The sequence below is a fragment of the Tachypleus tridentatus genome, chromosome 10, assembly GCF_004210375.1.
Source record: "Tachypleus tridentatus isolate NWPU-2018 chromosome 10, ASM421037v1, whole genome shotgun sequence".
NCBI classification, from domain to species: Eukaryota; Metazoa; Arthropoda; class Merostomata; order Xiphosura; family Limulidae; genus Tachypleus; species Tachypleus tridentatus.
The window spans coordinates 93,174,938-93,202,762 of record NC_134834.1 but is presented as its reverse complement, the minus strand read 5'-3'; the positions used below and the strand labels follow the sequence as shown (position 1 = coordinate 93,202,762).

At 34.6% G+C, this 27,825-nt stretch overlaps 1 protein-coding gene across 2 annotated transcripts in view; it reads right to left on the bottom strand.

Annotated features, from left to right (window-relative positions):
* Nucleotides 1–27,825, bottom strand: part of LOC143229884 (uncharacterized) — a 72,427-nt gene that overhangs the window by 9,607 nt on the left and 34,995 nt on the right. For both annotated transcript variants that reach the window (XM_076462749.1, XM_076462750.1), the window contains exons 3-6: nucleotides 6,319–6,476; nucleotides 5,121–5,193; nucleotides 4,246–4,392; nucleotides 1,668–1,866 (exon numbers count right to left, since the gene is read on the bottom strand). In XM_076462749.1, the coding sequence (XP_076318864.1) occupies nucleotides 1,668–1,866; nucleotides 4,246–4,392; nucleotides 5,121–5,193; nucleotides 6,319–6,476 (577 nt within the window). The remainder of the gene's footprint in view (nucleotides 1–1,667; nucleotides 1,867–4,245; nucleotides 4,393–5,120; nucleotides 5,194–6,318; nucleotides 6,477–27,825) is intronic.

The following is a 27,825-nucleotide window of genomic DNA, read 5'->3' as shown; positions in this document are numbered from 1 at the left end:
TATAGTTCCCCAATTAAAAAGCGTTTACCACAGTTATAGCTTCCGTTATACTTATACTTCCGTTAGTTGTTATACTAACTATAACAAACCAACAATACACACTGTCTCTTCGCGTGTCGCATTTACTTTTAAACGTCAAGTAGAGGGTCTACAAATTTCAGTTTGCTCAACAAAACTCAAAATACGCTAGTGCTTTCGTAAAACATATTTTGTTGATTCTTATGCTCGAGAATATTCTACAAATGTAGAGAACAAGCAGGAATTTCGCAATAGTCATGTAACAATATAAGTTACATTAATTTCCAAATGTAATTTCAACTTCCAAAAAGTTGGTTCATCCCAACATATTCAGTTATAGATAGAACTATTGAACCTTGATCATCCCAACATATTCAGTTATAGATAGAACTATTAAACCTTGATTCATTCCAACATATTCAGCTCTAGATAGAACTATTAAACCTTGATTCATTCCAACATATTCAGTTATAGATAGAACTATTAAACCTTGATCATCCCAACATATTCAGTTATAGATAGAACTATTAAACCTTGATTCATCCTAATATATTCAGTTTACTGATGGTATCGAAGTATCTTTCTGATACGTTGTTAGTTCAACAACGTGAGTAGTATTATAGGAACATATGAAGCACTGAATTTCTTGTTGTAAAGTAGTAATGCTGTGTGTGTGTAGTAATGCTGTGTGTGTGTAGTAATGCTGCGTGTGTCTTCATACTGGAAATATGAGTTATTGGTTAAAAAGAAATTTCGTGTTATCGAGACATATCACTCCAAGACATTTCACATATTTTTTAATAACCCTAAACGATGGATCTTAAGGTGTGTTATGTGTTTATCGAGACATATCACTTCAAGACATTTCACATATTTTTTAATAACCCTAAACGATGGATCTTAAGGTGTGTTATGTGTTTATCGAGACATATCACTTCAAGACATTTCACATATTTTTTAATAACCCTAAACGATGGATCTTAAGGTGTGTTATGTGTTTATCGAGACATATCACTTCAAGACATTTCACATATTTTTAATAACCCTAAACGATGGATCTTAAGGTGTGTTATGTGTTTATCGAGACATATCACTTCAAGACATTTCACATATTTTTAATAACCCTAAACGATGGATCTTAAGGTGTGTTATGTGTTTATCGAGACATATCACTTCAAGACATTTCACATATTTTTTAATAACCCTAAACGATGGATCTTAAGGTGTGTTATGTGTTTAAAATACCATTAATATTATAGACAACCTTGTCTAACACTTATTGTGATAAGCCTTATCACGAAGTAAAAGTTGGATCTAACTATTTCTTCATTAAATAACAAGTGTGAGTCTTCTACGTAATAACACATTTTATGGTACATAGAATTAATAGTGGAAATTACAGTCGTCAAAATAAATTGAAAATAATGAAACATATCAGAAACAACAGTTACGTTCAGTTCTTTCACTAAAAAAACACACTAAAACATCCAAAATAGGAAAGTTCTCCAATTAAAATAAACATATTCAGAATCTGAATTATTTACATTGAAATAAACCTTATGATTATGCTTCAACTCTTTATATAGCAGTCTTTATTCTCCAGTTAATGATAATTGTGAAAGATCACAAAACAATGGACAATAACTTACTAAATGGTAGTTTTGACTTTAGCATGTCTAGGGCTACAATATTTATAATCATCACCCAACACGGACATTCTAATAACTCAGGAGCATCTTTCACAAACGCCACAGCAAAGATACACTGAGTTTCTAATTTTCTACGGTCGGGGTAAGCTCTTCTGAGTTCTCTGGCTATATTCTGTTGGAATTTTTTCATGTCGAATAACTACAAAAGAACAGAAACAGAGACATAATGAGAGTAAGAAAACTAATCATTCATCCTCTGTTAAAATGAAATATTCCTCTGTTAAATAATAATGAAATAACCCTCTGTTAAAGATAAATATTCTGTTAAAATCTAATACGTTTTGTAAACGTTGGCTTCATCTGGAATTACAAAAAAAAATGCTATAGATGAATTCACACTTGAAAACAAAGTTATATTCTTGGAAACTATGAATTTTATTTTGGTTTTGCATATATATAACAGCACAGAACCACAGAAACATTTGAGGTAAAATTAGTATCTTTATTACAACAGTACTTCCTTAAATATAGAATTTCGAGAACGATACAAAATAATTCTAATTACAGACACTAAAATCTATAAATACACTTGTCTTATGCCTAACATTAGTTAACCCATTGTTAAAGTACAGACTGAGTTCAATAAACTAATCCGTAACTTGTTTACGTTCTTCCTTTTCGTTTGGTTATGGCTAAGGTTTACTATACCTAACACTATCAATAAATAAACTTATGATGTTATAAGAATCAACACTAGACCTTTTTAAAATATTGGATACGTTTTAACATGTTTTGAAAAATGCCTAATAATGTATATTTATATACATTTGTTTATATCCCTTGAAATTAAGTGCGTACGCATGCGCATTTGTGGGGCAGGTAAAACCCAGGCGTGCGCGTGTGTGTATCAAATCTTTGGTAGTATTTATTATTATATACTGTTTCAAAACTATGCAGTTTACAAAATCAAGGGTTTTGCACAACATTCTCATATTTTTGTTTATTTTGTTGTGAAGCGCAAAGCTATCTGTGCTGTGCCCCGATTTTAGAGTTATAAACATTCAGGGTTTCCGATGAGGCACTAGGAAGTACTTCCTCACATAATTAAGTTCAAATTTGTTTGTTTTTATAAGCAATGAACTGGTTTCTTGTTGCTTAAAAGTTGTAAAGTCAAATTAAAATTTCGTAACTTTGTAAAAAAAAAATTAATGTTTTACATTTATTTTGATATTGTGTTAGTTTCAGTTTAATATATGTTTAGAAATACATGAATGTATATTGTTAAATGTGTATTGCGAAAGTTCCTCCTGACCTCTAAATTTGTAGAAGATTCTTGAGTGTAAGAATCAACGATGTACTCGGTGTGTATGTATGTTTGTTGGTTTGTTTTTAGAGAACACGTTTGAATATTGTGTGTGAATATTTTAAAAATATTTCACTTTAAAAGTCAGTGACATATCATAGAATACACCCTCTTTGTAAACACTTTTATTTACCATAAATTAAATTCTCATTCGTTCAGCTATCTCTGCTCTTTTTGAACTTACTTATGTGTATATATAGTTTGTTTTTCAATTTCGCGCAAAACTATTTGAGGGCTATCTGCGCTAGCCGTCCCTAACTAATTTAGCAGTGTAAGACGAGAGGGAAGGCAGCTAGTCATCACCACCCATCGCCAACTCTTGGGCTACTCTTTTACCAACGAATAGTGGGATTGACCGTAATATTATAATGTCTCCACAGCTAAAAAAACGAGAATGTTTGGTGCGACGAAGATTCAAGTTTGCGGATTACGAGTCAAACACCTTAACCCACCTGGCCATGCCGGACCTCGGTGTGTGACGGCCAGTATTACTGCCAGGTGAATTTTCGAAAATCTCGCCTAATGAATATAAAATATACCCTACGCAATACGCGGAGAGACATTAATAATATTGTTCGTTTGCTACAGTCAGTATACTATGAGCTTTGGAAGCTATAATTATGATTAACGTTTATTAATCGTAAAACTACAGATCTTGACCAGGAACGTTTGTAGATTTTAAACATTACAAACTGTTTAATTTTAGAGAATTTACTTCGCACGTTAGTAGTTCTACGTCGGAGAAAAGTCAGATTGTAAACGGAGTGAGGCTAGCCATTAAGCGAAGTGTAACAATATCAACATAGAATTAACCATTCGTTCGTCGTGAACCGTTGATAAAATATTTAGTTCCAGACCAAACAGAAGGATCGATAATGTCTGAAAATTCATAAAACTTTTGAATGTAAATCATTATTTGTAATAATTGTTATTATAAACGGTATTTTTGTTTGTATATTAAAATATATATAACTGTGTTAAGAAAGAGAATTGTGTGTGCCAATCTTGTTCACAAATATCTTCAAGTTGATATATATCGATAATCAATGAATTTTTAACATTAAACTTTCCAGCTATTTGAAGTCGTAATTCGATAACATATGTAACACAATAAATCGGAGAGTCGTTCGAGATAAATAGTACGCAACAATATTTACTAACATTTCCTTTTGGCGGCATTTTTTAAATATCATATAACAACTAATTCAATTTCACCTTTACTGCTTTTTCTTGTTCTAATTGGCTGCTAGTTTTGATAGATGCCGCTGTTTCTTCGTCGCTGATATCCTTGATATAAACATTACATTTGCTGACACGTTTCATCATGATGTTTCCGCTGTTGTCCATCTTGAATTTTACTCCCTAGTGGCAGAGGAAGTGTGTTACTGCGTAAAAAGATGGCTGAATTTTTTTGTAGATACTTAAACTGCACACTTAAAAGTTTTCTAAACTACGAGATTATATGGTGTTCATGTTATTCTATTATAATCGTAGTTGTTAAGAAGGTTTTTATATCTAACATCAGAATGAAACACGCATTAATCATTACATTTTTGTTTCTTTTATAAAAATTATTATCTAAAAATATTGAATTACCGAAGCAATGTCACAATTAATAAATGTAGAAATATAATTATAAATAACAAGAACTATTTTATTTTATTTTTAATTGATGTCACTGTCCAAGTTTTTTTTTCTTATATCAAAGCCACGTCAGATTATAGGTATAGTCCACCGAGGTAAAGTTTCAGTAATTATGTATATTCCTCAACGTACTTTTCAAGATTGTTTAGAATGTCATTGATGAATTTTTACAAATATTATTTAGTTTGTTTGTTTCCAACACATCTTATTCGTTTTTCACTGCTCGTCCATCGAAGGATTAATTCCCAACGTAAAGTAAACAGAATAAATAAGCAGCTTCTGAAAGGTGAATAAATGTTATGACTTGCTCGGCAAACTTATATAATTTAATTTTGTTACTATTATTTGTTTACATAATAACAAAATAATGTTTGAAAGTGTCTTAATTGTGATTGCCTTTATAACTTGGTATGAAAAAGTAAACGTATTATAATCTAAGCACTCACGTTTCCAATATGGCGTTTAACCTCTTCAGTTTCAGAATCCCTCATTGGATTATCAAACCCACAAAGGCCAATTCTAAAAAAGGAAAAATGAAGACATTACGAGTTTCACGATTTAAAATAGTTCTCCACCTGCTAATAACAATTTGTACTTTCATCGCAGATAAAGTAAGATATATTGCGTTGACGATACACATATTTGAGAAATATATGAATGAATAAATAATTCTAACAGTACCAGTTACGTTAGTAGACAATTAAATCATCACTATAAAAAATAAAGTAAAATAAATATTACAGTAGAATTGCCATAAGAGGCTCCAGTTGTCAACTTGATGTCACAATGGAAAATGCCTGTGGTAATAGCACCCAAATACGTTGAGGATATCCCATTTATCAGTCGAAATCCAAACGCTTAGTGTTAAACAAGCCAACTACACTGTATCATGGAAACTCGATTAAGAGTGCTGATCAGAGTGTTTACACTCGTAACGTCTCAACTCCTACTGTCTTTTATTGCCTACAACCAGTTGTGGGAAGGGAGTTATCCTTTCAGTTCGTGAAACCACCCTAAAATTTATACTATTTGGAGTTTCAACTCCAAACCTCCACCCTTACACAAAGATGTTACATAGAAATACACGATCTTAACAAGAGAAAGAAACCCCAACTTAACAGTTAAAATGTGTCACCCTATACTCCTTCTCTGAATCCACCACTGAAGTATTAACTTGACCAACAAAATTATTCTAAACATCTTAAATATGAAGTTTCTTCATAAAAAAGCAATTGCAGTTGACCAAGACATAACGGTTTTAAAATATTCCAACCCTTGAAGACCTTACAAGTTATTGGCTATTGGCTGTTGGAGGAACAATCCAGTAACTTTCATACTTTGTTCTTGAATCCATTTAGAATATTCAACATTGTCTAAAGTGTCAACCTGCCATGTTTGTTTGAGATTAACCCAATATGCTGGGAGTGTATAACCAACACATTTTACAAAATAGAATTCAGGTCATGTTTAGTTTTGACCCTCTTTAGAACATTCCCCCATAATACATAGTGTTTACGTACACATTTTGATTGAGATTGGCCCAATACGATCTGAGGAGTTAGGGTGCAAACAAACACACATTTCATCTTTATAGGTAAAGTGAATTTTTATCCGTTAACAACGATACACAATGCAAAAACTAACCTAAATCCGTCAAACCCATCATCTGATCCGTTTATGGTTAGGACAGGTGTTCTGGCGTAGGCTTTAGCAACTCGACGATATCTCTCCATACAGATAATTTTAGCCCAAATTTCATCATCAATTTGGTCCCACTTGTTTAAGACTTCCTGTATGTGATCCTATAATGGGATACAAAAAACATAGTCATACTTCCTTTACTTTCTTATCAAAATTTAGTGTCTATATGGCTTTAAAACTACACAATTCTTTTATCTTTGTTGTCATTGCACGTTTAGTGTTATCGTCTTAAACATCAGAACGTCTTTGTATAAATAACGTCGCACATTTTGGTGTACTTTTACTACAGTTTCTCTACTTCAGTGTTTCCCAAAATGGGAGTTGCTGGTACCTTTAGGGTCATGCAGGTTTATCTAGGGGGCCCCAAAAACTGGACCGAATGCAAAGATGCTGAATTAATTTGGTCTGTTTTGAATTTAGCGCAAAGCTACACGAGAGTTATCTGCGCTAGGCGTCTCTGATTTTGCAGTGTAAGAATAAAGACAACTCTTGGACTATTCTTTTACCAACAAATAGTAAAACTGACCGTCACATTATAACGTCCCCACGGCTGAAAGGGCGAGCATGTTTGATGTGACGGGGATTCGAACCCGCGACCCTCGAATTACGGATTTTAAAGTTATTGCTGTTTGACTACAAATTAGCTACAATGCATTTATTCTGACGATAAAACTAATTTATCTCTCAACTTTTCGCACCGGTTTACTGGATGTATCATTCTGTATTCAGTATTTCTTTTTCGTATCCAACAAGTCACGTGATCACGAGAACTTCAAACACCTGTGAAATAACACGGTATGAAAAGTAAGAACAACCCTGAGATCAAGAAATTTTGTTATTAATCATGTTCAACGTCACGATTCCAAAAAAGTGGTCTGATAGATGAATATAACCTCTAAAACTGCTAACTGTGTTGCTCTGTTTGACTACACTGGACAAAACAGTCAAAATGATTTATTTCTTTGTGTAACACAAACCGATTTTTTTATACAAAAAAAAACAGAAATCGCCTACTGGTACAATATGATCTACAAAGCCACCAAATTTGGCCAATAATATTCCTAGTTTAAAATGTTGTCTACTTAACCTTAAGCGCTCCAAGAGCTTATATAAAAAGTGTATCTTCTGATTTAGGCCTAAGACTAAAACTTTACAATTAACTTTCTCAATTGGTTTGAGGAAACTGTGAGATGTGATTCTTCGGTAATATTAATACTTCCACAAAATGTTTGGATAAGATGTTTTTTTATCGCGTAGATAAAACAGCATAAGACACAGCTTTGTACTTTGGTTAAGATCCGTCTTCAGGGTGCGAAGTAGTAGTGAAAAAACGCAAAAATGTTTAGAAAACCCGCAAAAATCAAAATGAAACTAATGAACTCTTTTAGCACGGATTCGTTCACGGGAACCGACCTCATAACCATTTTGTGTTTGTTACAGTTTTCGTGCTATAATTTTTAAATTAATAAGCGTACTTTAACGTGAAGAAAGTGTCACGTTTCTTTTAAGATGTGTACGATTTCTCAAGTACTGTTCTTCTCGTAACGTTTTTCTTTTTGAATTGACTATCCAACACACAAAGTAATTTTTATTTTAAGATTCAAAATAATTTTATGCATCACAAAATTTTCATATTATACATGTCAATTCTCTATAACCATCAGATAATAATAACTTTTTGAAACAAAACTTTATATTTTATCTGTAATTTTTTCTACTATATCTCTGTACGGATTAGGTTGATTTGACCGACTTCGGAACTACCATAAAAATTAGAAAATAATATAAATTACGCTTTTTTCGTTTTGGAACGACTAAAATTATAACATAAATACACAAATGGTTAGTCTAAATAGTTTAAATATCATAACATTACACACACACACACACACATATATTATTTTTATTTTATTGATCTTTCAACCACGCTTGGCAAACACTATAGAACTTCCAATGACGCGGCGCACGTGTATTCATATTACCGCAACCAAGAAAACAAGTGGCCTGTCTTGGCTGTGTTTTAGTGGACTGCTATTTTGTAAGATACAATCACATTTCAGCTATAATGCATGATATATGTATATACATTATTATTACTTACAAGTTCGTACACTTCTTTTTCCCAAACATAGAACAGTAAGTAAAGAAGTATAACAAACAATTATCTATTTCAGTTACGAATTTTGTACTCATTTGCTGTCTGCCATAGGATATACGGCAAAATATTTTTTTTAGGTTTTGTATGTGTGTGTATATATATATATATTTAGGAATAACTAAAATTATAAATTACTACAGAAATATCACATATTTCCACTATAATTTATCATGCTTAGTAACTAACCTGTATTTGAGTCTAAAAAATTATGAAATTTCGAACGCACTAGCGTCTTACATTAATACTTAGAATCTAACATGAAAAGAAAGTGGTTGCCGCGCAAATACTTTGCAGAGGCTTTAAAAAAAGCTAGGAGGACATTGTAAGCTTTCGATTGGTTAGACATACGTCACTGGGAGACCCAATGTTGGTGTGTGAGCAAATAGTTTCAAAAACTAAAAAGGTGGGCAGAGCCATCTTGGTTGATTCTAAAAATATAATAATATATCTGAAAATAGAAAAGACAAGGAGGTTCTTATTTTACATTCCAGCTTGTCAGACACAGTAATATGAAAATCAATAGAAAAGACAAGAGGTTCTTATTTTACATTCCAGCTTGTCAGACACGGTAATATGAGTATCAATAGAAAAGACAAGAGGTTCTTATTTTACATTCCAGCTTGTCAGACACGGTAATATGAGTATCAATAGAAAAGACAAGGAGGTTCTTATTTTACATTCCAGCTTGTCAGACACGGTGATATGAGTATCAATAGAAAAGACAAGGAGGTTCTTATTTTACATTCCAGCTTCTCAGACACGATAATATGAATATCAATAGAAAAGACAAGAGGTTCTTATTTTACATTCCAGCTTGTCAGACACGGTAATATGAGTATCAATAGAAAAGACAAGAGGTTCTTATTTTACATTCCAGCTTGTCAGACACGGTAATATGAGTATCAATAGAAAAGACAAGAGGTTCTTATTTTACATTCCAGCTTGTCAGACACGGTAATATGAGTATCAATAGAAAAGACAAGAGGTTCTTATTTTACATTCCAGCTTGTCAGACACGGTAATATGAGTATCAATAGAAAAGACAAGAGGTTCTTATTTTACATTCCAGCTTGTCAGACACGGTAATATGAGTATCAATAGAAAAGACAAGGAGGTTCTTATTTTACATTCCAGCTTGTCAGACACGGTAATATGAGTATCAATAGAAAAGACAAGAGGTTCTTATTTTACATTCCAGCTTGTCAGACACGGTAATATGAGTATCTAATTCGTTTGAAAATTCTAGACTTTGTATTTAGACATCAGAAACATCTAATTTGAACTAATGTTGCATTCAATATACCACGTGACACACAAATATCGATATTTAGGATGTTTATTTTAATATATACTTTCAAAGTAAGAAATTGATTAACGTATATTACTATCTATTGAATTATAATCTGCAATTGAATACCAAACTTTTCTTATAATAGAATATAATATGATAAAATAGTAGTTTAATAACATTTTAATGCGAATCAACAAACGCCTTTGACCTCTGATGGTAGGGAAAACCTCCATACCAATTATAGTAAAGATCCATCCACGCCTTACGAAGTAATTACATGGATGCATGACGGACAGTACTATTACAATTATACAGATATAAGCCGAGTCTAATATTTCATATTAGTAAATTAGATTAAACCTGATTTTTTTGTGCAATAGCTTACATTATTTAGTTCATTTATAATACATCTGTAAAAAATGAGATTATACCATTACTGATTGATTAGTTTTAGTTAAATGATATTTTAGTTTTAAACGTCTGCTTATTTTAGATCAAAGCTACATTAGGCTATCTTCCAGGGAAATCGAACCCCGAAAATTAGCATTCTAAGTTCGTAGATCCACTGCTGTCTCTTTTCTTGAGTGTTGCTCCATTATTCTTTCAAAACAAAACAACAACTGGTTTGTTTTATAATTCATTATGTATTGAAGATCTGAACTTTTCTAGTTCTTCCAATTAGAACAGTTGAATGCCCTGCATGGCCAGGTGGTTAAGGCACTCAACTCGTAATTCGAGGGTCGCGGATTCAAGTCCCCATTACACCAAACATGCTCGCCCTGTCAGTAGAGGGGAAAGAGTAGCCCAAGACTTGGCGGTGAGTGGTGATGAGTAGCTGCCTTTTTCCTACTCTTACAATACTAAATTAGAGACAGCTAGCGCAGATAGCCCTCGTGTAGCTTTGCGCGAAATTCAAAACCAACCAATAAGAACAGATGAACTGTATAAACGTAATAATGGACCCCTATCAGTCTCGGTAATCGCCACGAAGAACTGGTTTCCAGTTCAGTCATTTATTTTTCATTTCTACTGTCATATTTTTTAATATACTATCGACTAGGCAGAAGGAGTTAATCATAAAAGCAAATAAACTCTGAAAGGTATGAGCAAAAAACTGACACAAATAATTTTTAAACCAAAAAGTGAAATGTTTTTTTTCATTATTATTATTAAAGCGACACTTCTGACGTAGTATACGTATTATCTCATCAAGAAAACACGACTCGTTTGTTTTAGCATTTTCGCACAAAACTATACGAGCTTTCTTCGCATAGTTGGCCCCGATTTTGAGGTGATAAACTAGAGGGTAGGCACCTCTTGTCCTACTTTGTTTAACCAAGAGTGGGATTTGACCATCCAAGGCCTCAAGGGTGGTTTTCGTAGCGACGGAACACGAACTACAATCACAAGAAGAACGGAGCTTGTAAGGTTCATATCGCAGTTCATCATTCTTAACTTTCTACACTCTTCCCTGTGGTTCAGCGATGAGTGAGGAATTACAACGCTAAAAATCGAGTTTCGACAGTCGCGATAGACATAGCACAAACAGGCATTTGTATAGCTTAATAACAAATTAACAAGCAATTCAAAATTAGAGAATTGTTCTTGGTATGGTTTGGTTTGTTTTGAATTTCGCGCAAAGCTACACGAGGGCTATCTGCGCTAGTCGTCCCTAATTTAGCAGTGTAAGACTAGAGGGAAGGTAGCTAGTCATCATCACCCACAGCCAACTGTTGGGTTACTCTTTTACCAAATGATGGTGAGACTGGCCGTAATATTATAACGCCCCCAGCTGAAAGGGCGAGCATGTTTGGTGTGACGGGGGTTCGAACCTGCGACCCTCGGATTACGAGTCGAGTGCCTTAATTATCTGTCCATGCTAAGTCCTCTTGGTGTGATATTTGTAATTAATAACCACACATTAATCGTTGCTACTACTCACAAGTAGATATTTCCTAATAAAAGGATGCTCGGCATGGTCAAGTGGTTTAGACACTCCTTTCGTAATCTGAGGGTCGCGGGTTCGAATCCCAGTCGCACCAAACATGCTCGCCCTTTCAGCCGTGGGGGCGTTATAATGTGACGGTCAATCCCACTATTCGTTTGTAAAAGAGTAGCCCAAGAGTTGGCGGTGGGGGGTGATGGCTAGCTGCCTTCCCTCTAGTCTTACACTGCTAAATTAGGGGCGGCTAGTACAGATAGCTCTCGTGTAGCTTTGCGCGAAATTCAAAATGAACAAAGAAACCTAATAGAAGGTGTGTGGTTTCCTATAACAACAACACAGAAGGATATCTGTTGTGTCCACCTAAGGGAATCGAACCCTTAATCGTAGCATTGTAAATCCGAAGACTTACTGGTGTCCTATCGGTGTACCCTAAAGAAAGAACAGTCTTAAGCTATAGTAGGAGATGTAGCAAGATGGCTGCCAAGATTCAATTATTTCCTTTCAAATTTCGAGTGGCAGCTGTAAACATCAAAGTTTATAACTAATGAAATGATGCATCCTAGAATGACACGAAATAAATTATAAAAGTAAACAAACTTACATATAGCATTTATTAATAACAAGTTATAAAACGTAGATATTTGAACTATTATAGGAGTTCATCCGAATGGTGATCCATTACACACATTTACCGAAAATATTTTAATATTTGTCTGAAAGTATAATTAATGTTTAAATGGAGATTATAAGTTCTTAAGACCACCATTTTTGGTAATGAACGAGAAAAACATCGAAAAGTTTTATTTGTCATCATTCTTTTTGTAAAAGTTATTTCACCGCTGTAGATAATTAACATTTAGTTCCTACAAGTACACTGAGAGTTTGGTTTGTTTTGAATTTTGCGCAAAGCTATACAAGTACTATCTTCGCTAGTTTTCCCTCATTTGCTAACTATTGGGCTACTCTTTTTACCAACATATTCAGGGATTGGTTATCACGTATAATAACGCCCCCATAACTGAAAGGGCAAGCATGTTTGGTGGGACGGAGATTCGAAACCACGACCCTCAGAATGCGAGTCCAGAGTTCTAATCACCTGGCCATACCAGGCCAAGTACGTAAGAAAACGATAGCTTATGTATTGCTTTACACATTTGGACAAAGATATAAAATTTAACCATCCCAGAATAGGAGCCGATAAATCAAAAGGAAGGAAGCTAGTAAGTCATCGGTAGTCATCGCAAACTCTTGGACTGATCTTGCTGATTGAATAGTAAGTTTTGATTGGTTACCTTGATAACGCACCAACATCCTCGAAGTATGTAACACGATCTAGTGGTAACGGGTCGCAAACCTCAAATCCGCAAGTGTATATCCTGGGCATGCTAACCACAAAAACTTCGTCTGACACTAAAATAATGACAAATCGAATAAAACTTCGAATAAACTAGGAAATACAAGAAACGTCAGAGAAGAAATAACAACAGACGTAATGAAGCCACTGCATACGAACAGAAGAAAATTATTGAAGATTCGGGTGAAAATCATTACACATTTTAAATGAAAGCCGCACAAATCTACAGCATTGATTACTTGATGAAGAAAGATGAAAACGAATGAATGTAAACAAAGATGAAGATAGAAAGACGTACAGAAGATGAGGAAATCGATAAAATGTTAAAAGAAAAATCTTTAATAATTAAATAAATTTAACACAAAGAAATTTAAAACAGTAATATTAGTTGAAAACTTAATGAAGTTGTGGATTGTCTCTTTATAAAATGAAGATGACGCTGTGGTTTGTCTCTTTATAAGATAAAGCTGCAGTTGGGGCTTGTCTCTTGAAAAGATAAAGGTGAAGTTGTGGTTTGTCTCTTGAAAAGATAAAGGTGAAGTTGTGGTTTGTCTCTTGAAAAGATAAAGGTGAAGTTGTGGTTTGTCTCTTGAAAAGATAAAGGTGAAGTTGTGGTTTGTCTCTGTCTTCGTTTGTAAATGTTTAAATAAAATTTTGTAACTTTCAAAGCAAAAAACACACACAAAAAACAAACCTAAATCATAAAAATAATGGTAAACTGTTTGGTCAGTAAAAAACTGTAAACATTAATTGTAACTGAGAGCCCTCACAAGTAAGTATAGGTTTCCTGAAATCTTTGCCTTTTCGTTCCAATTGGACTTGAAAGGTCAAATTTTTAGATGCATACTTGAAACCTGGCTACAACTACGTTGACTACCATTCTTCTAGACATTCACTGAAATGTATAATTTTGTTAATTTAGGGTATTGGCCGTTGCGGACGACTGACCACGAGGGAACTAGCAACATAGTAAACGCCTATCCTTGAGAAAAAAGATTTCCTGAACAATTTTTTCCTGTTTTCTTACAAAAAATTACCTTGTTTTTCACCCTAATTTTTATCACAGTTGTCACGTTAGAGCAACAATTACCATCTGTTGTGGGACATAACTTGAAATATTTTAACGATATAATTTAGAACACCTTTAAAACTGTTTCAACATAATTCAGTGATGCCAGCTACGCATTTAATAAACACCTAGCTCAATAAGTAATATTGTACTGAACTAAGCCTCAACAGATTTTTAAGAAATATACTTGTTCTACACAAATCACTAATAACTCAGCTGTAAAATCTACCCAAACTAGTAAAAAGCTAGAGAATCCTAGACATGTAATATATATATATGCATGAAAATATGTTAATCATAAATAAGTTAAGGATCTGACTTAATCTAGCATTAAGTGTTCACGTATCTAAAGTCGACTCGAGTGCCATCTTCAGGAATACCTGAAACACGGTGAGAACTGTAACTGCTACAGGTATTACGATAATGATCCACTTTATGATGACATAAGTTTATAAGTCTAGACTCAAAGAACAAGTATACGTTGATATACGAACCTGACATAGAAAAAAAAAGTTTTATGTTAATACTTATAAGATAGTTGAGTGACCGTAAAATCAACAGCTTTGCTACTTGCTGCACGTGCATAAAATCATTTATAAAAAAATTACTTTAGATAACATTGCAAAGTGGCATTGATTATTACGTGACGTCATTATAGTTAGCAACTGAAAGAGCGAGTTTGATGTTGGAGCCTATTCATTCACTCATCTTGTTACCTGGTGCTAACATTTGGAGAAAACATAATGTTAAAAATTACGCAATGCACGTCACCGATTACATGGTTGCTACAGTTATCTAGTGCTAATACTTGGACGAAGTATCACATTCAACTTAACGTAATGCAAGTCATTGATATGCTTAAAATTGTTGTTTACCAAATCCTGTGTCGAGTCTGGTGAGATGACATACAAAATAACAGATGTGACTTGCACCAATATTTCTATTTCCTGGTGATGAGATAAAACTGACTTTTCACATTAGAGCGTCATCTGTAATGTTTGTTTCATAAATGTCTTCAATTTTTTTTTGTAGTTGTAGTTTTCAGCGTTGTGAGTTGGCAGACGTAAAGATGTGCCACTAGGGTATATACTTCTATCCATCTCTACTAAATGCAAACCGTATATTGTTGGTTTGGATATACGGTTTCAGAGTTATGTTCTGGTATTATGTTATGGTCTTCGTATCCCCATATGATGTCAGAGGATTAAGAAAGCTTAACATTATTTTTGTGTGTGTGTGTGTTATGGAAAAGTACTATTAGCTGCGTAACTAAATAATTATTTTAATTACCAATAATGGCACTTTAGCTGTGGATTATCTACTACATGAAATACGTTTCCTATATGTTCTCTACCGTAGTTGATTTATTTTAAATACAAAGGGTTGAGACGTAAATCCATCTTGGAACGTTCGATGGAGCTTTCTTTAAAATGATGTTTTCATCTCTTTATTTGTTTGTTTTAAATTTCGCGCAAGCAAGGCTCGGCATAACCGGGTGGTTAAGGCGATCGACTCATAACCTGAGGGTCGTGTTCGAATCCCCGTCGCACCAGACATGATAGTCCTTTCAGCCGTGGGGCGTTATAATGTGTGGTCAGTCCCACTATTCGTTAGTAAAGAGTAGCCCAAGAGTTGGCGGTGGGTGGTAATGACTAGCTGCTTTTCTTCTAGTCTTACACCGCTAAATTAAGGTCGGCTAACGCAGATAACCCTCGTGTAGCTTTGCGTGGAATTCAAAAACAAATACAAAATATTCGCACTAGAGAGACGTAATTGATCGTTAGCAAACTTGACTTAGAGAAACTTTAACAGTAAAGTTCATGAGCTTTGAAGATTTATAATAAAGTAACTGACGGGGTCACAATGTTATAGAAAAATACACAAATAGATTACATGGTGGAAGTTATTTGGCAAGATCAAATGTGTCAAATTTTTGTTGGAAGACTGGTGGAAATTTGATCGCTTAATCTTTCTTCTGGAGAACATAGGTGTCACCATGCTATTTCTGGTGGTTATTGGTTAATAAATAATATGCAAGAAGTTAACGGATAACAAGCATACAATTTCGCTCATACACGTGTGTCTGTGTACACAGATATAGATAGATATATTTCGGGGTTCTCTCGTTGGACATCTTATGTGGTTTTAGTTTTGTTGGCCTACTAAAAGGAAGAATCACTTTCTTAACTTCATTTTCTAAACCATTATTATAGAGTTGTAGCTGAGAGTTTCGATGGGATAGACTTTGGTGATGATGCTACATCAAAGTGTCTCCTTGACAATCAAGTAAATGTAACAGGGAATTTCGGCCAATTATTTTTATTTTCACGCGCCAGTAATACCAAGGGTGGGGCGCGCATGTACTGTGTTTTGAATTTCGCGCAAAGCTACTCGAGGGCTATCTGCGCTAGCCGTCACTAATTTAGCAGTGTAAGACTAGAGGGAAGGCAGCAAGTCATCACCGCCCACCGTTAACTCTTGGGCTACTCTTTTACCAACAAATAGTGGGATTGGCCGTGACATATAACGCCCCAAGGCTGAAAGGACGGTCATGTTTGGAGAGACCGGGATTCGAACCTGCGACCCTCGGATTACGAGTTCAACGCCTTAAGACGCTTACTCATCACGACCTCTACTAACCTAATCTCAAATCTAACTATTATGTGTCCAAACTTATCGATGCGACAGATGAACGGACAGAATTTTGACCCTTTTATGTTACCATTGAGAACTGCATATTTGTAAAATAGTGTGCGAAAAATTATTGGACAAACATACAGCGGGTGTCACTTATATTTATTTTTATGTGGTCAATATATTGAATTTTTGTTGTTTGATTCGATTTTATCACCTGAATTAACTATCATTTAAAAGGTTTTTTTGGTGTATAATAAATTTTGACTTTGCAACCGTATTACTATTACATCTAATGTACCTATAGAAAATATTGTTACGAGATTAATTTATGTTGATTCTTAAGACATAGTATTACCGATTTTGAAATAGATGAGTATTATTAAACAACTGTCACTAATAAATCTTACTCAATATTTGATCGTGCTAAGATAATTTTAATGTAATGCACAACATGCGCAAACATTTATACTTTGAAACATCTCAATTTGTGTTTCCGCTGAATGACGGTTTCATATTATCTACTTATTCTCTTTAAATTTGGACAGCCAATTGCAATATAATATAGAAGGAATTAGAATGCTCTTCGTTAATTTTCCTATATCTTACAGATATTCACCAAACTCTTCTTGAGGAGTTATTAGAATGGTTGTTTGTTTTGTCCCTAATTGTAAAATACCTGTTACTCTAATAACATATCTACCGCCCCAATAGAGGGTGCTTTAAAAACACCAAAAACACACGAAAAAACAACGGGATCTGGCCCTCGAAGACCCACATCAGCAGTTCCAATCTGGAATGCTAACCATTGAGCTACGCTTTGCGTAACAATAACGTTACAAGAACAAATTGTGCAGATAAATAAAGTCCGAAGTTGGACAACTTTGGTGTTTGACCTTAGCATCTAATATGTCAAGTAGTTTTGAAATGCTTAAAAAACTTAAGTAGTTCTTTTATCTATTAATAATCGGAAACTAGATGAAACATTCCATTTACGCGTTGAATAGTAACTTGTCACCTTTAACTGTAAGCGGTGGTTACAAGACTTTGTATATACTGTTTTGAAAACAAAGATGTAAAAATAGTCAATTAAAGGCTTAACTTTTCCTGTGGTGTTCAGTTAACTTTTATGCCTAACAGGGAACTTAAAGTTTCTGCATAAACTCAGGTTTAGGAAACTAAAGAGAAACAACCAAATAAAACGAATCTTTAATCACAAACGTCTTGCGTTTTAGCAACTGATCACCTTCTTGCTTGTTAGCACTCAACTGATTGCAGGGCAAGAACATATTTAAGAATCCAGTAATACTGTTCTATCAAGACTTCAGTCACAAAGATCTTAGTGCGGTATCTCACAGTCCTTAGATTACTTACGTTAACGACCATTCCAATTAACTTATTTCGGGATAGAAATACAACTCAAACCAACAAGCACAAGTAATACTTACCCCATTTATTTCACAAACAAATATATATATTTCCTCCACTACAATACTTTAAACTATGCAGTACATGCTAAATTATCTTAGAAACTTAAGGTTTACAGTTTCATTTTTGTGTACCAAAAATATGAACTATACATACTATTATATAAAACTGTTGGACAAATTTTATTATAGTAGCACCTTTGTAATGGTGTAGCGTAAGTATTTCTAAAGTAGGTTAGTGACTATTATTTTTTAAAAAATGTAAACTTTATTAAATACACATACGAACCGTAGGTGTTGCTACAAAAAACAACAAACATACCTTTGCTCACATTTTTAAAATTGTTGTCGTTGTTATAAAGCACGAATCTAAACAATGGGTTTTGTGTCCTTCTCATTGTGGGCATCGAAACCTTGTTTTCAGTGTAATAACCCCCAATGATTTGTCGCCGCGCGGATAGAGCAGATAGTCCTTGTGCAGATGTGTGAAATTCAACACAAATTTACCGCTATACAACCAAAGGGCATTTTTAAGAATGTATGCAGAATGATAGGATATTTTCTTGTCATACTCGATGAAGAACTTAAAATAAGAGATCATAAAGAGTGTGTTTGTGTGTGTGTGTTTTTCGTATAGCAAAGCCACAAAGGGCTATCTGCTCAGCCCACCGAGGGGAATCGAACCCCTGATTTTAGCGTTGTAAATCCGGAGACATACCGCTGTACTAGCGGGGGGCAGATCATAAAGAAAAATATGTTTATTTATCTTAGTTGACGAAGCTCTTCAAACGAGTAAGAAATTTCACTTTTTGTTAATGCGTTGTTACGTTTGCAGTTACACCTGCTACGGTTGTTCAAATGGGCTGTCTTCCAATGGATAACATATTTAAAAATGTTGTTCTAATAAGAAGCAAGTTTATTTGTTTTGAATTTCGCACAAAGCTACGCAAGGGTTATCTGCGCTAGACGCAGACCCTAATTTAACAGTGTTAAGACTAAAGGGAAGGCAGCTAGTCATCACCACCCGCCGCCAACTCTTGGGATATTTTTTTACTAAGGAATAGTGGGATTGATCGTTACATTATAACGCTCGCGGCTGAAAGGGCGAGCATGTTTGGTGTGACGGGGATTCGCACCCGCGACCCTCAGATTAAGAGTCAAGCCGGGCCAAAGAAATAAGACATTATATAATGTAAGCGCCATATTCAATTTTTATATCACAGTCTTTTTTTTTTCGCTACGTCTCAAATATCACTAAAATAGAAATACAAATTAAGCAACAAGTATTTTAGATAAGAAGGAATCCTCAATAGCAGCAGTAAATAGGTGTAGATTGGGACTTTTGGCAGAGGTAAGCATTGGTAAGTATTAGATTATGGGGAGAAAACAAGACAAAAAATCTCGTTTCAAGACCACAAACTGCACCCAATCAAGTAGCATTGATTGAGCTGGTCTGAGTACTGAAGGCGAGGTGTGAAGATGGCCCATAACTACACAGACTAGCGTTAAAACCAGTTTTTAATGGAAGCGTAAATAACGTTTAAGTGGATGAGAACGTGATTTACCTATGTACAGTTTTATACAAAGCATCGAAAGAAAAAGAGCGCCCTCTCGTTGAATCTTGTGTTGTTACAGGTTGAATTAAAGTACAATCCTGAAAGTTGCACACAGAGGTTTAAGGTCGTGAAAAAGTTCTTATTCTACCTAAGGTGGCTTATTAACATAGACAGATCGATCGTTATTTCTCTTATATAAGTACCTACAAGGCATTTGTTGTTCAGAGGATTTCATAGACCCAAACTATAAACCGAAAAGTGGTACGTCAGCAGAGACTAAACTGATCTAGACACTGAGGAAAAGAAAACTTCCTCCTTTCAACTCTTTCAGCTGGCGGTAGTACTGGCTGTCACACATCGAGGTCCGGCATGGCCAGGTGGGTTGAGGCGTTCGACTCATAATTTGACGGAAACAGGTTCGAATCCCGGTCAGACCAAACATGCTCGCCCTTTCAGCCGTGTGGGCGTTATAATGTAACGATCAATCACACTATTCGTTGGTTAAAGAGTAGCACTAAGAGTTGGCGGTGAGTGGTGATGACTAGCTGTCTTCCCTTTAGCATTACACTGCTAAATTAGGGACGGTTAGCGCAGATAGCCCTCGTGTAGCTTTGCACGAAATTATAAAACAAATAAACAAGTCTCTGAGATCACTTCTAAGGTGTTGTCTATGAATGTTTATTGTCAGTATTTAGCAATACACGTTACAAAGAATTTAAAGAGAAATCATTGGCTACTGGCCTGGAAAATTACTTATTCCACAATATAATTCTTCAGGGCTATTATATGATAGTGACTTAACAATTGTTGTTCTGGTGAACCAGTACAAGCCCTACAAGAAATTCTGGAGTATAACAGCAAACTATGCACTCCTGATGTTCTTTTCTGTTACTGATGTCACTGGTCATTTCACAGAAGCTCATTTGGAACACATAAAACCTTGAAGATAATTCCTATTATTCTGATAAAATACCACCTAACACCCAGAAGGAATTTGTTTATCTACTTTTTCACAAAATCATTCCGCCTTAAAGATGAAAAACTATGCCAAAAGTGTTGGAACCAGTGACTGATATTTGAATTCTCGATATCCGAATGGTACCTGTAACATCACTTCCTTGATAAAATCGGTGATTTTAGGTCTTGCACTTTAAATTCGTAATGAGTTTGACAATCGAGAGCTCAAAATATACGATTTAACAATTGACTACAGTATCTTATATACAGGGTGTTCGGAACTTCACTGTGCAGTTTTGTAATCATATGCTTATACAAGTGTACAGTGACTTTCCAAACACCCTGTGGAATTGTGACATTTTGTCAATTCAACACCTGTCTGTATTAGTTCTTTATGAATTCATTCAGTAGAGGTGGACTAAATAACGCTTTCGTCCAGATGTTTCACTGGTCATTAATAAAGAGAAGTTTACTGTGATTTCAGAAGAGTGATGTATTACAAAAAATAATAAAGGAGAAAAACCGAAAATAGCCTGGAACTCCTTTTGCAGCATCCATACTTGTAGACGAAATTTCTCCATCAGAATCAGAATGATGGTATCTATAATATTATCAGAAGTTGATATTGATGAAGCATAACACGCACAGTCAGTATCTAAGATTGCCTTCATATCTGTCTTTAGATATGTCTAATATAATCACGACTCTGACACAATTCAAAGAAAAACTAATATATTAGATGAAGCACACGTACCAGTTTCATTTTGTATGAAGTTATTGACAAAGTACACTAGAAAACACTTGGTCGAGACCCGAGTAGCTGGAAGATGCTGATTCTTGTGAAGGAAAATACACATAGTGATGTCTGTATTTTCGGGAAGTTAAGTATTTCTATAGTGATACTGGCTTCAACTTCTAGTTGGGTTAGAATGTACGCAGCAGGTACAGTTAATATGATTTTCAAGGCTGTACATGATTGTGATTTAATATTTGCAGATGAAGCTTTATACACTTGGTTGTATCATATCGTAAACTGTCAGAAAAAACAAATTTAAAATATTTAGAATTTTTACACAATCTCAAGTAACTGTTTAAACAAAATGTTAAAATTTTGATAACTTCAATAGCTACTGCATTTTAAAATGTTTAATCATTTGTAACCATTGATAACGTTTGACAAGAAGGTCGGCTACATTCTCCCAAATCAGGATTTTGAAATTATTTTCTCAGATGTGTATTGAAGCCAATAAGGATGTACACAAATTACACCAGTAACTTAAAATTGTAACTGATAAGTCAATGAAACTGCAGTTGTTCACTTCAAAATTTCCCAACTATGCCCATTTTCTAACAGGCATAGTTGGTGATGAAATGTCTACCTGCCGAAGTACTTAGCCAATTGCAAAATAGAAATTTCCACTAGATTAATTTACATCGTCGAGGTTCCAGAAAAGAAGACATTTACAGGCGGAGGAGGGATGATAGATGCAATTCTGAAAGTTTGAGCACTTTTGTGATGGTTGATTTCACAATAATATCCCAAAATGACTTGAGGTTCAACTACAACGTTGCTATCCAAGCAAAAATAAATTCAAAAATCACCATAAAGGAAGAAAGAATTACAGGCAGAGGAAGGATGATAGATGTAAATGTAGCAAAATCTTTGAAATGCTCATTTATTGGTCCTTTCAACACTGGTGAAAAACAATCATGTCTTTTAAACATCGCATCTAGTAGTTTTGTACTGTCATCTACTGGTAAAAGCTAATTATTTTTGAACAAAAGATTAACTAGGATGTGAAGCTTGGGAAGGAGAGGTTGGTTGAGCCATATCGAGAAGATCGAAATATAGAAGTCTTCCCTGACCTACTGTACAAATGATGTTTGTTATATATAAGAAAGGCAGTATGAAGAAGAAAACTGTGTCTGTGGAGAATGAATTGTCGTATTTAATCTTCTTGCAGTAAACTTAAGAATAAAAAGATTTGCAATAGTGTTTATTTGAAATTAAGCATAAACCTAAACAATGGGCTATCTATGCTCTGCCCATCACGGGTATTGAAACCTTGTTTCTAGCGGTACGAGTCTGCAGACGTACCGCTGTGCCACTGGGGGACTTATTGAATAATGAGGTAATGTATTAATTCTAAATTCATGGACTAACCAGAGTAATAACATCCAAAAAGGTTACATCTACCAGAGTTTGATGAAGTGATAGTTAATAACAAAACATCTGCTCAAATGTTGAACGCACCAACCGGTTGTAGCAGTGACATTCGAAGAAATGACATAGAAATTGTTGTTTATTATGTTCTACGAAGTACATTCTGATGGGAAGGTCTGGTAAGCAGGTAGGCGCCATGTTTGACATGCATAATGATGACACACAAGATGTAGCACCTTAAGCTATCAGGCTAAATATCCACATTCTTACGAATTGCAGTTTCTCAACCAAGGGAAAATAAAAATATGTGTGTTTAAAACACCACATTCTGTACCAAATCACGAGAAGGCAGATATTCGAATGAAGTATTTTAGACAAGAAAAGTACTTTCTAGTCCTAACACTGGCGTAGTTTTACTTCTCATTCAACGTAGTATGAAACTCTTGAAAGAAACTTTACTTCCTGATAGGTCAAACAGCCAGGTTAGTCACTTATTCATTATACATATATTTGTTCACAAGATATATATATAGACAACCGACTCAGTCACGGGTAGTTCCTGTTTATTGTATAAAACCACAAGGTCATTCTTTGGACATGCTGAAACATATCTATACTTTATGTGTTAGCGCAGAAAGTTGACAGATTTAAGTTTCTGGATACTGTGAAATAACAATTTATTCGGAATATAAATATCTGGTAGTACATTGTATAGGGAGCAGAACTGTGCATCAGTTAACAATCTGGAATTTGAAAGATTGAAACGACTGTTCCTGGCAAGTAGCCACTGTCATTCAAGGAACAGGTCTGAGTTACGTGTACTTTGGTGTTGTATATCTGTTGATGATACGACGCCAGATCAACATAAAAATGTACAACTTGGTGGATCCATTTTAGGTCAATAGGAAAGACGTTCATAAAATAGCAAACAACCAAAGACAATGGGACAGGCACCAGCAGCTCGAATCAGGGCAACTTAATAATTTGATCTGTGGATGTGGCTCAAATAGCTGTGCTGATCAGTGTTGCAGGTGTCAAACGAATGATCAGTATGGTTATAACCTGAAGACGACTTAAGAAGGTCGAAATGTTGTTCTCTGCTTTATTTTAATAAAAGTTTTAATACCCATACCAGTCGTCTGTACATAGATTTCTACTTTACGTACATTTCTCGTTATCAGGAAGCTACACAAAGACTATCTGCGCTAGCCGTTCCTAATTTAGAAGTATAAGACTATAAGGAAGGCAGCTAGTCATCACCACCCACCGCCAACTCTTGGGCTACTCTTTTACCAACGAATAGTGGGATTGACCCGCCAAATTATAACAGCCCCAAAAATCGAGTGCCCTAATAACCTGACCATACAGGGCTATTTAAATGGTTTTTAATGTTTGAATTCTATAAACGTTTCTGGTCAATGTATGTGATGTTCCCGATTAATAAGCGTTAATTATAGTTATAACTTTCGAGGTATAACAAACCAACAGTATATATACCGTCTTTTGGCATGGCGAGTTGGTTACATTTACAGGCGTGAGGAATGTTTCTATAAATTTTAGCTAAGGCAACAACGCTGGCAATCACCTATGTTTACGTACCACACACATATATGTTATTGACTCTTACACTTGAGAATCTTCTACAATGTTAGTGAATAGGCGGGAATTTCTCAATGCCTATTTAACAGTATAAGTTATAAAAACGTCAATATTAAAATAGGTATATAATAGTAATTCCGTCACAATTTTAAAATGTGATTAATTCTGGGTGAAAAGGTGGTCGAACTGATGAACGAGTTAGAATAACAAAAAATCACGCAACTATTGGATCAGTGAAAGGCACATCAAATAGATTTTATTTTATGTTGTTTATAAGAATAATCAATAGATGCCGCCAGTAAAGCGCACTAAACCAGCTAATATTAATGAAAATGTATCAAGTTCACAACACGCTGAAGTTGAAACATATCCACACAGTTTATAAACGAACGTTAGGACATTATACACTGAGTTTCTCATTTATTGATAAAACAGTTACAGCAAGGGAATGTACAACACACACACACAGGAAGCATATCACTAAACTGAGAACCTAACAAAAATAATTATTTTATTGCAGCTTGGTTGTTAGTTGCACGTAGTTTATTCCTTATTAAAATGGACAATATTCTCAACAATTACATTTTATTTATAATGTGTAAATCATTAAGACATTTACATGTATCATGTGATTATAAGTCGTTGCTTACTAATGATAAGTTTTTGGTATATAATCACAACGACCCGGCATGGCCAAGCGTGTTAAGGCGTTCGACTCGTAATCCGACGGTCACGGGTTCGAATCCCGGTCACACCAAACATGCCCGCCCTTTCAGCCATGTGGGGGTTATAATGTTACGATCAATCCCACTTTTCGTTGGCAAAAGAGTAGCCCAAGAGTGGGTGGTGATGACTAGCTGCCTTCCTTCTAGTCTTACACTACTAAATTAGGGACGGCTAGTACAGATAGCCCTCGAGTAGCTTTGCGCGAAATTCAAAACAAACAAATATAATCAGAAAATGAGACGTTAACCTTAAAGATGTTAGCGGGTGTGGGGCCCGGCATGGCCAAGCGTGTTAAGACGTTCGACTCGTAATCCGACGGTCACGGGTTCGAATCCCGGTCACACCAAACATGCCCGCCCTTTCAGCCATGTGGGCGTTATAATGTGACGATCAATCCCACTATTCGTTGGTAAAAGAGTAGCCCAAGAGTTGGCAGTGAGTGGTGATGACCAGCTGCCTTCCCTCTAGTCTTACACTGCTAAATTAGGGACGGCTAGCGCAGATAGCCCTCGAGTAGCTTTGTGCGAAATTCCAAAAAAACAAACAAACTGTTAGCGGGTGATAATAATCTCTTAACTGTCTATAGACACATTTTTAGTTCTAGTGATAATAAAGTTCGATATGACTTGTATGTATATAAGTGTGTTTTTATTGTTATTATATCGACATTCTAAAATATAGGTTACATTACTTCAGTAGAATAAATCGATTTTTTTTTATAATTCATCCTTCATTCTGTATAAGCGCTATATGTTATTGCATTACTGTAACGAATGTGTGTATTCGAAATATTATATAAGCTAAAGATACGTTACAAGATGTACAAACGTGTATTTACAAACATAATATTTAACTTTCATGGAGAGTTATTATTCACTTAATATGAGAGGTTAAGGAATGTACAGAAGTGAACACACCTACGCTGTTCAAAATGAACATTTCTCCGAGTCAACTAAAAAAACAAAACCGACTTGTGCCTAAAGGGATGTAGGTACAAGACAACTTTGGGGCGAAGTGTTCTTACACTATGAAAATCAAAAAACATTGGTTAACAGGAATAAACAGACCAGAAATAAATGATACGTGTCGGAATTTTCGCTGAAGCAGGGTCGTCCTACATAACGGTGTTGAATCACGTGACTGAGAGAAGCGAAATGGATTGGGTTGTATTTGGATGGGGTCAGTCAGAGAGCTGTCCGACAACATACCACCATAATGTTGCAAGACATGGGAATATATCATATCTACCCGTACCATCTTTTAGACATACCTTTGCTGAAAGGATTTCGGTTTTGTTTTTTCTAAATTATGATCAATTATATCGCATGAATGTGAATACATATCTTTATAATAACTCAAACACGTCTCTTCTCTGTCAAAACCCAAAAGCACTCAAAATTATTTGCCAATTTTTGTAATTCTTTTAAAATATTTTTATGTTTTATAGACAATATTTTTGTCTAAGTATAGTAGAATTTTGCTCTGCTGTGCGAGTGTTTCTTAAATAGAATTGTTTAAATTAAATATAAATGAAAAATTTAATAATATAATAAATGTAATAATAAAAAAATAAATGAAAAAATTTGTATATTGTGTGAAACATTTGATACACTGTAGTTCACAATCAATAAATAAAACAATGATAAGTTGGCAAAAACCAATTTCAATGAAGGGATTTATTTTAAGGAGTGAACATACGTGTTTAGACAGAATATTGGTCTGTCTTCTTCGTATATAATCTGAAGAAAGCAGACCAATGTTCTGTCGACACATGTAGTATGTGATCCCCAAAAAAATAAATCACATGAGTATGCTTATAAATCATTGTTTGCCAACGTATGCTAAATATTAGCAACTTCAAACTCTTTGAGACTTCTGATAGATATAAGTTTGATTTTAAAAGACTCTAAACGAATAGTGGAAGTCAAAATTTTCAGAAATAGCCATATTCCTTTTTGTTACATTTTATATGTAATAATTTAATTAAAAGCTTCAGAGAATATTGTACATATAAAACTATAATTAGGCTTACGTCAAGAGCAGCAATCCAGTACCACTGTTTATACTCAATAAAAACATAGCAAAATTCAAGAGTAAAGAACTGATGTCCTGAAACTGGTGTAATCCTTCATTCAAATAAGAATCAGGATGGTAGACTTTATTATGAAATAACGTTGTTTTTTTTTTTCTGTCAGTAACGATACCAAATCTACACAGAACTCTTGTAATTTCTGTCACTTTATAAAACAATATTTAGTGAGTATCTAGCGCAACTTTTACCGAATTGTAATTTAACTCTCGATAAACAATAACACACGTTAAGTGTTCGTGATGTTTACAGAGAAAATGAAATCAAATTTTCCAGACTATTTCTCTTTTGGAAAAATAAACGGTATGCAATCTTCAAACACTTTTTTCTAAGCCTATTTCTTCCTATTAACTGCTGATTCTGATTTTGTTTTTTCAGCTGCAGAATTCATAAAGATATTAAATATGAAATAAAACCAACAGACTTGAGTGTGAAAATCTTCAAAAAACATAAGTCATTTGATATGTAGGGAGATTAAAAA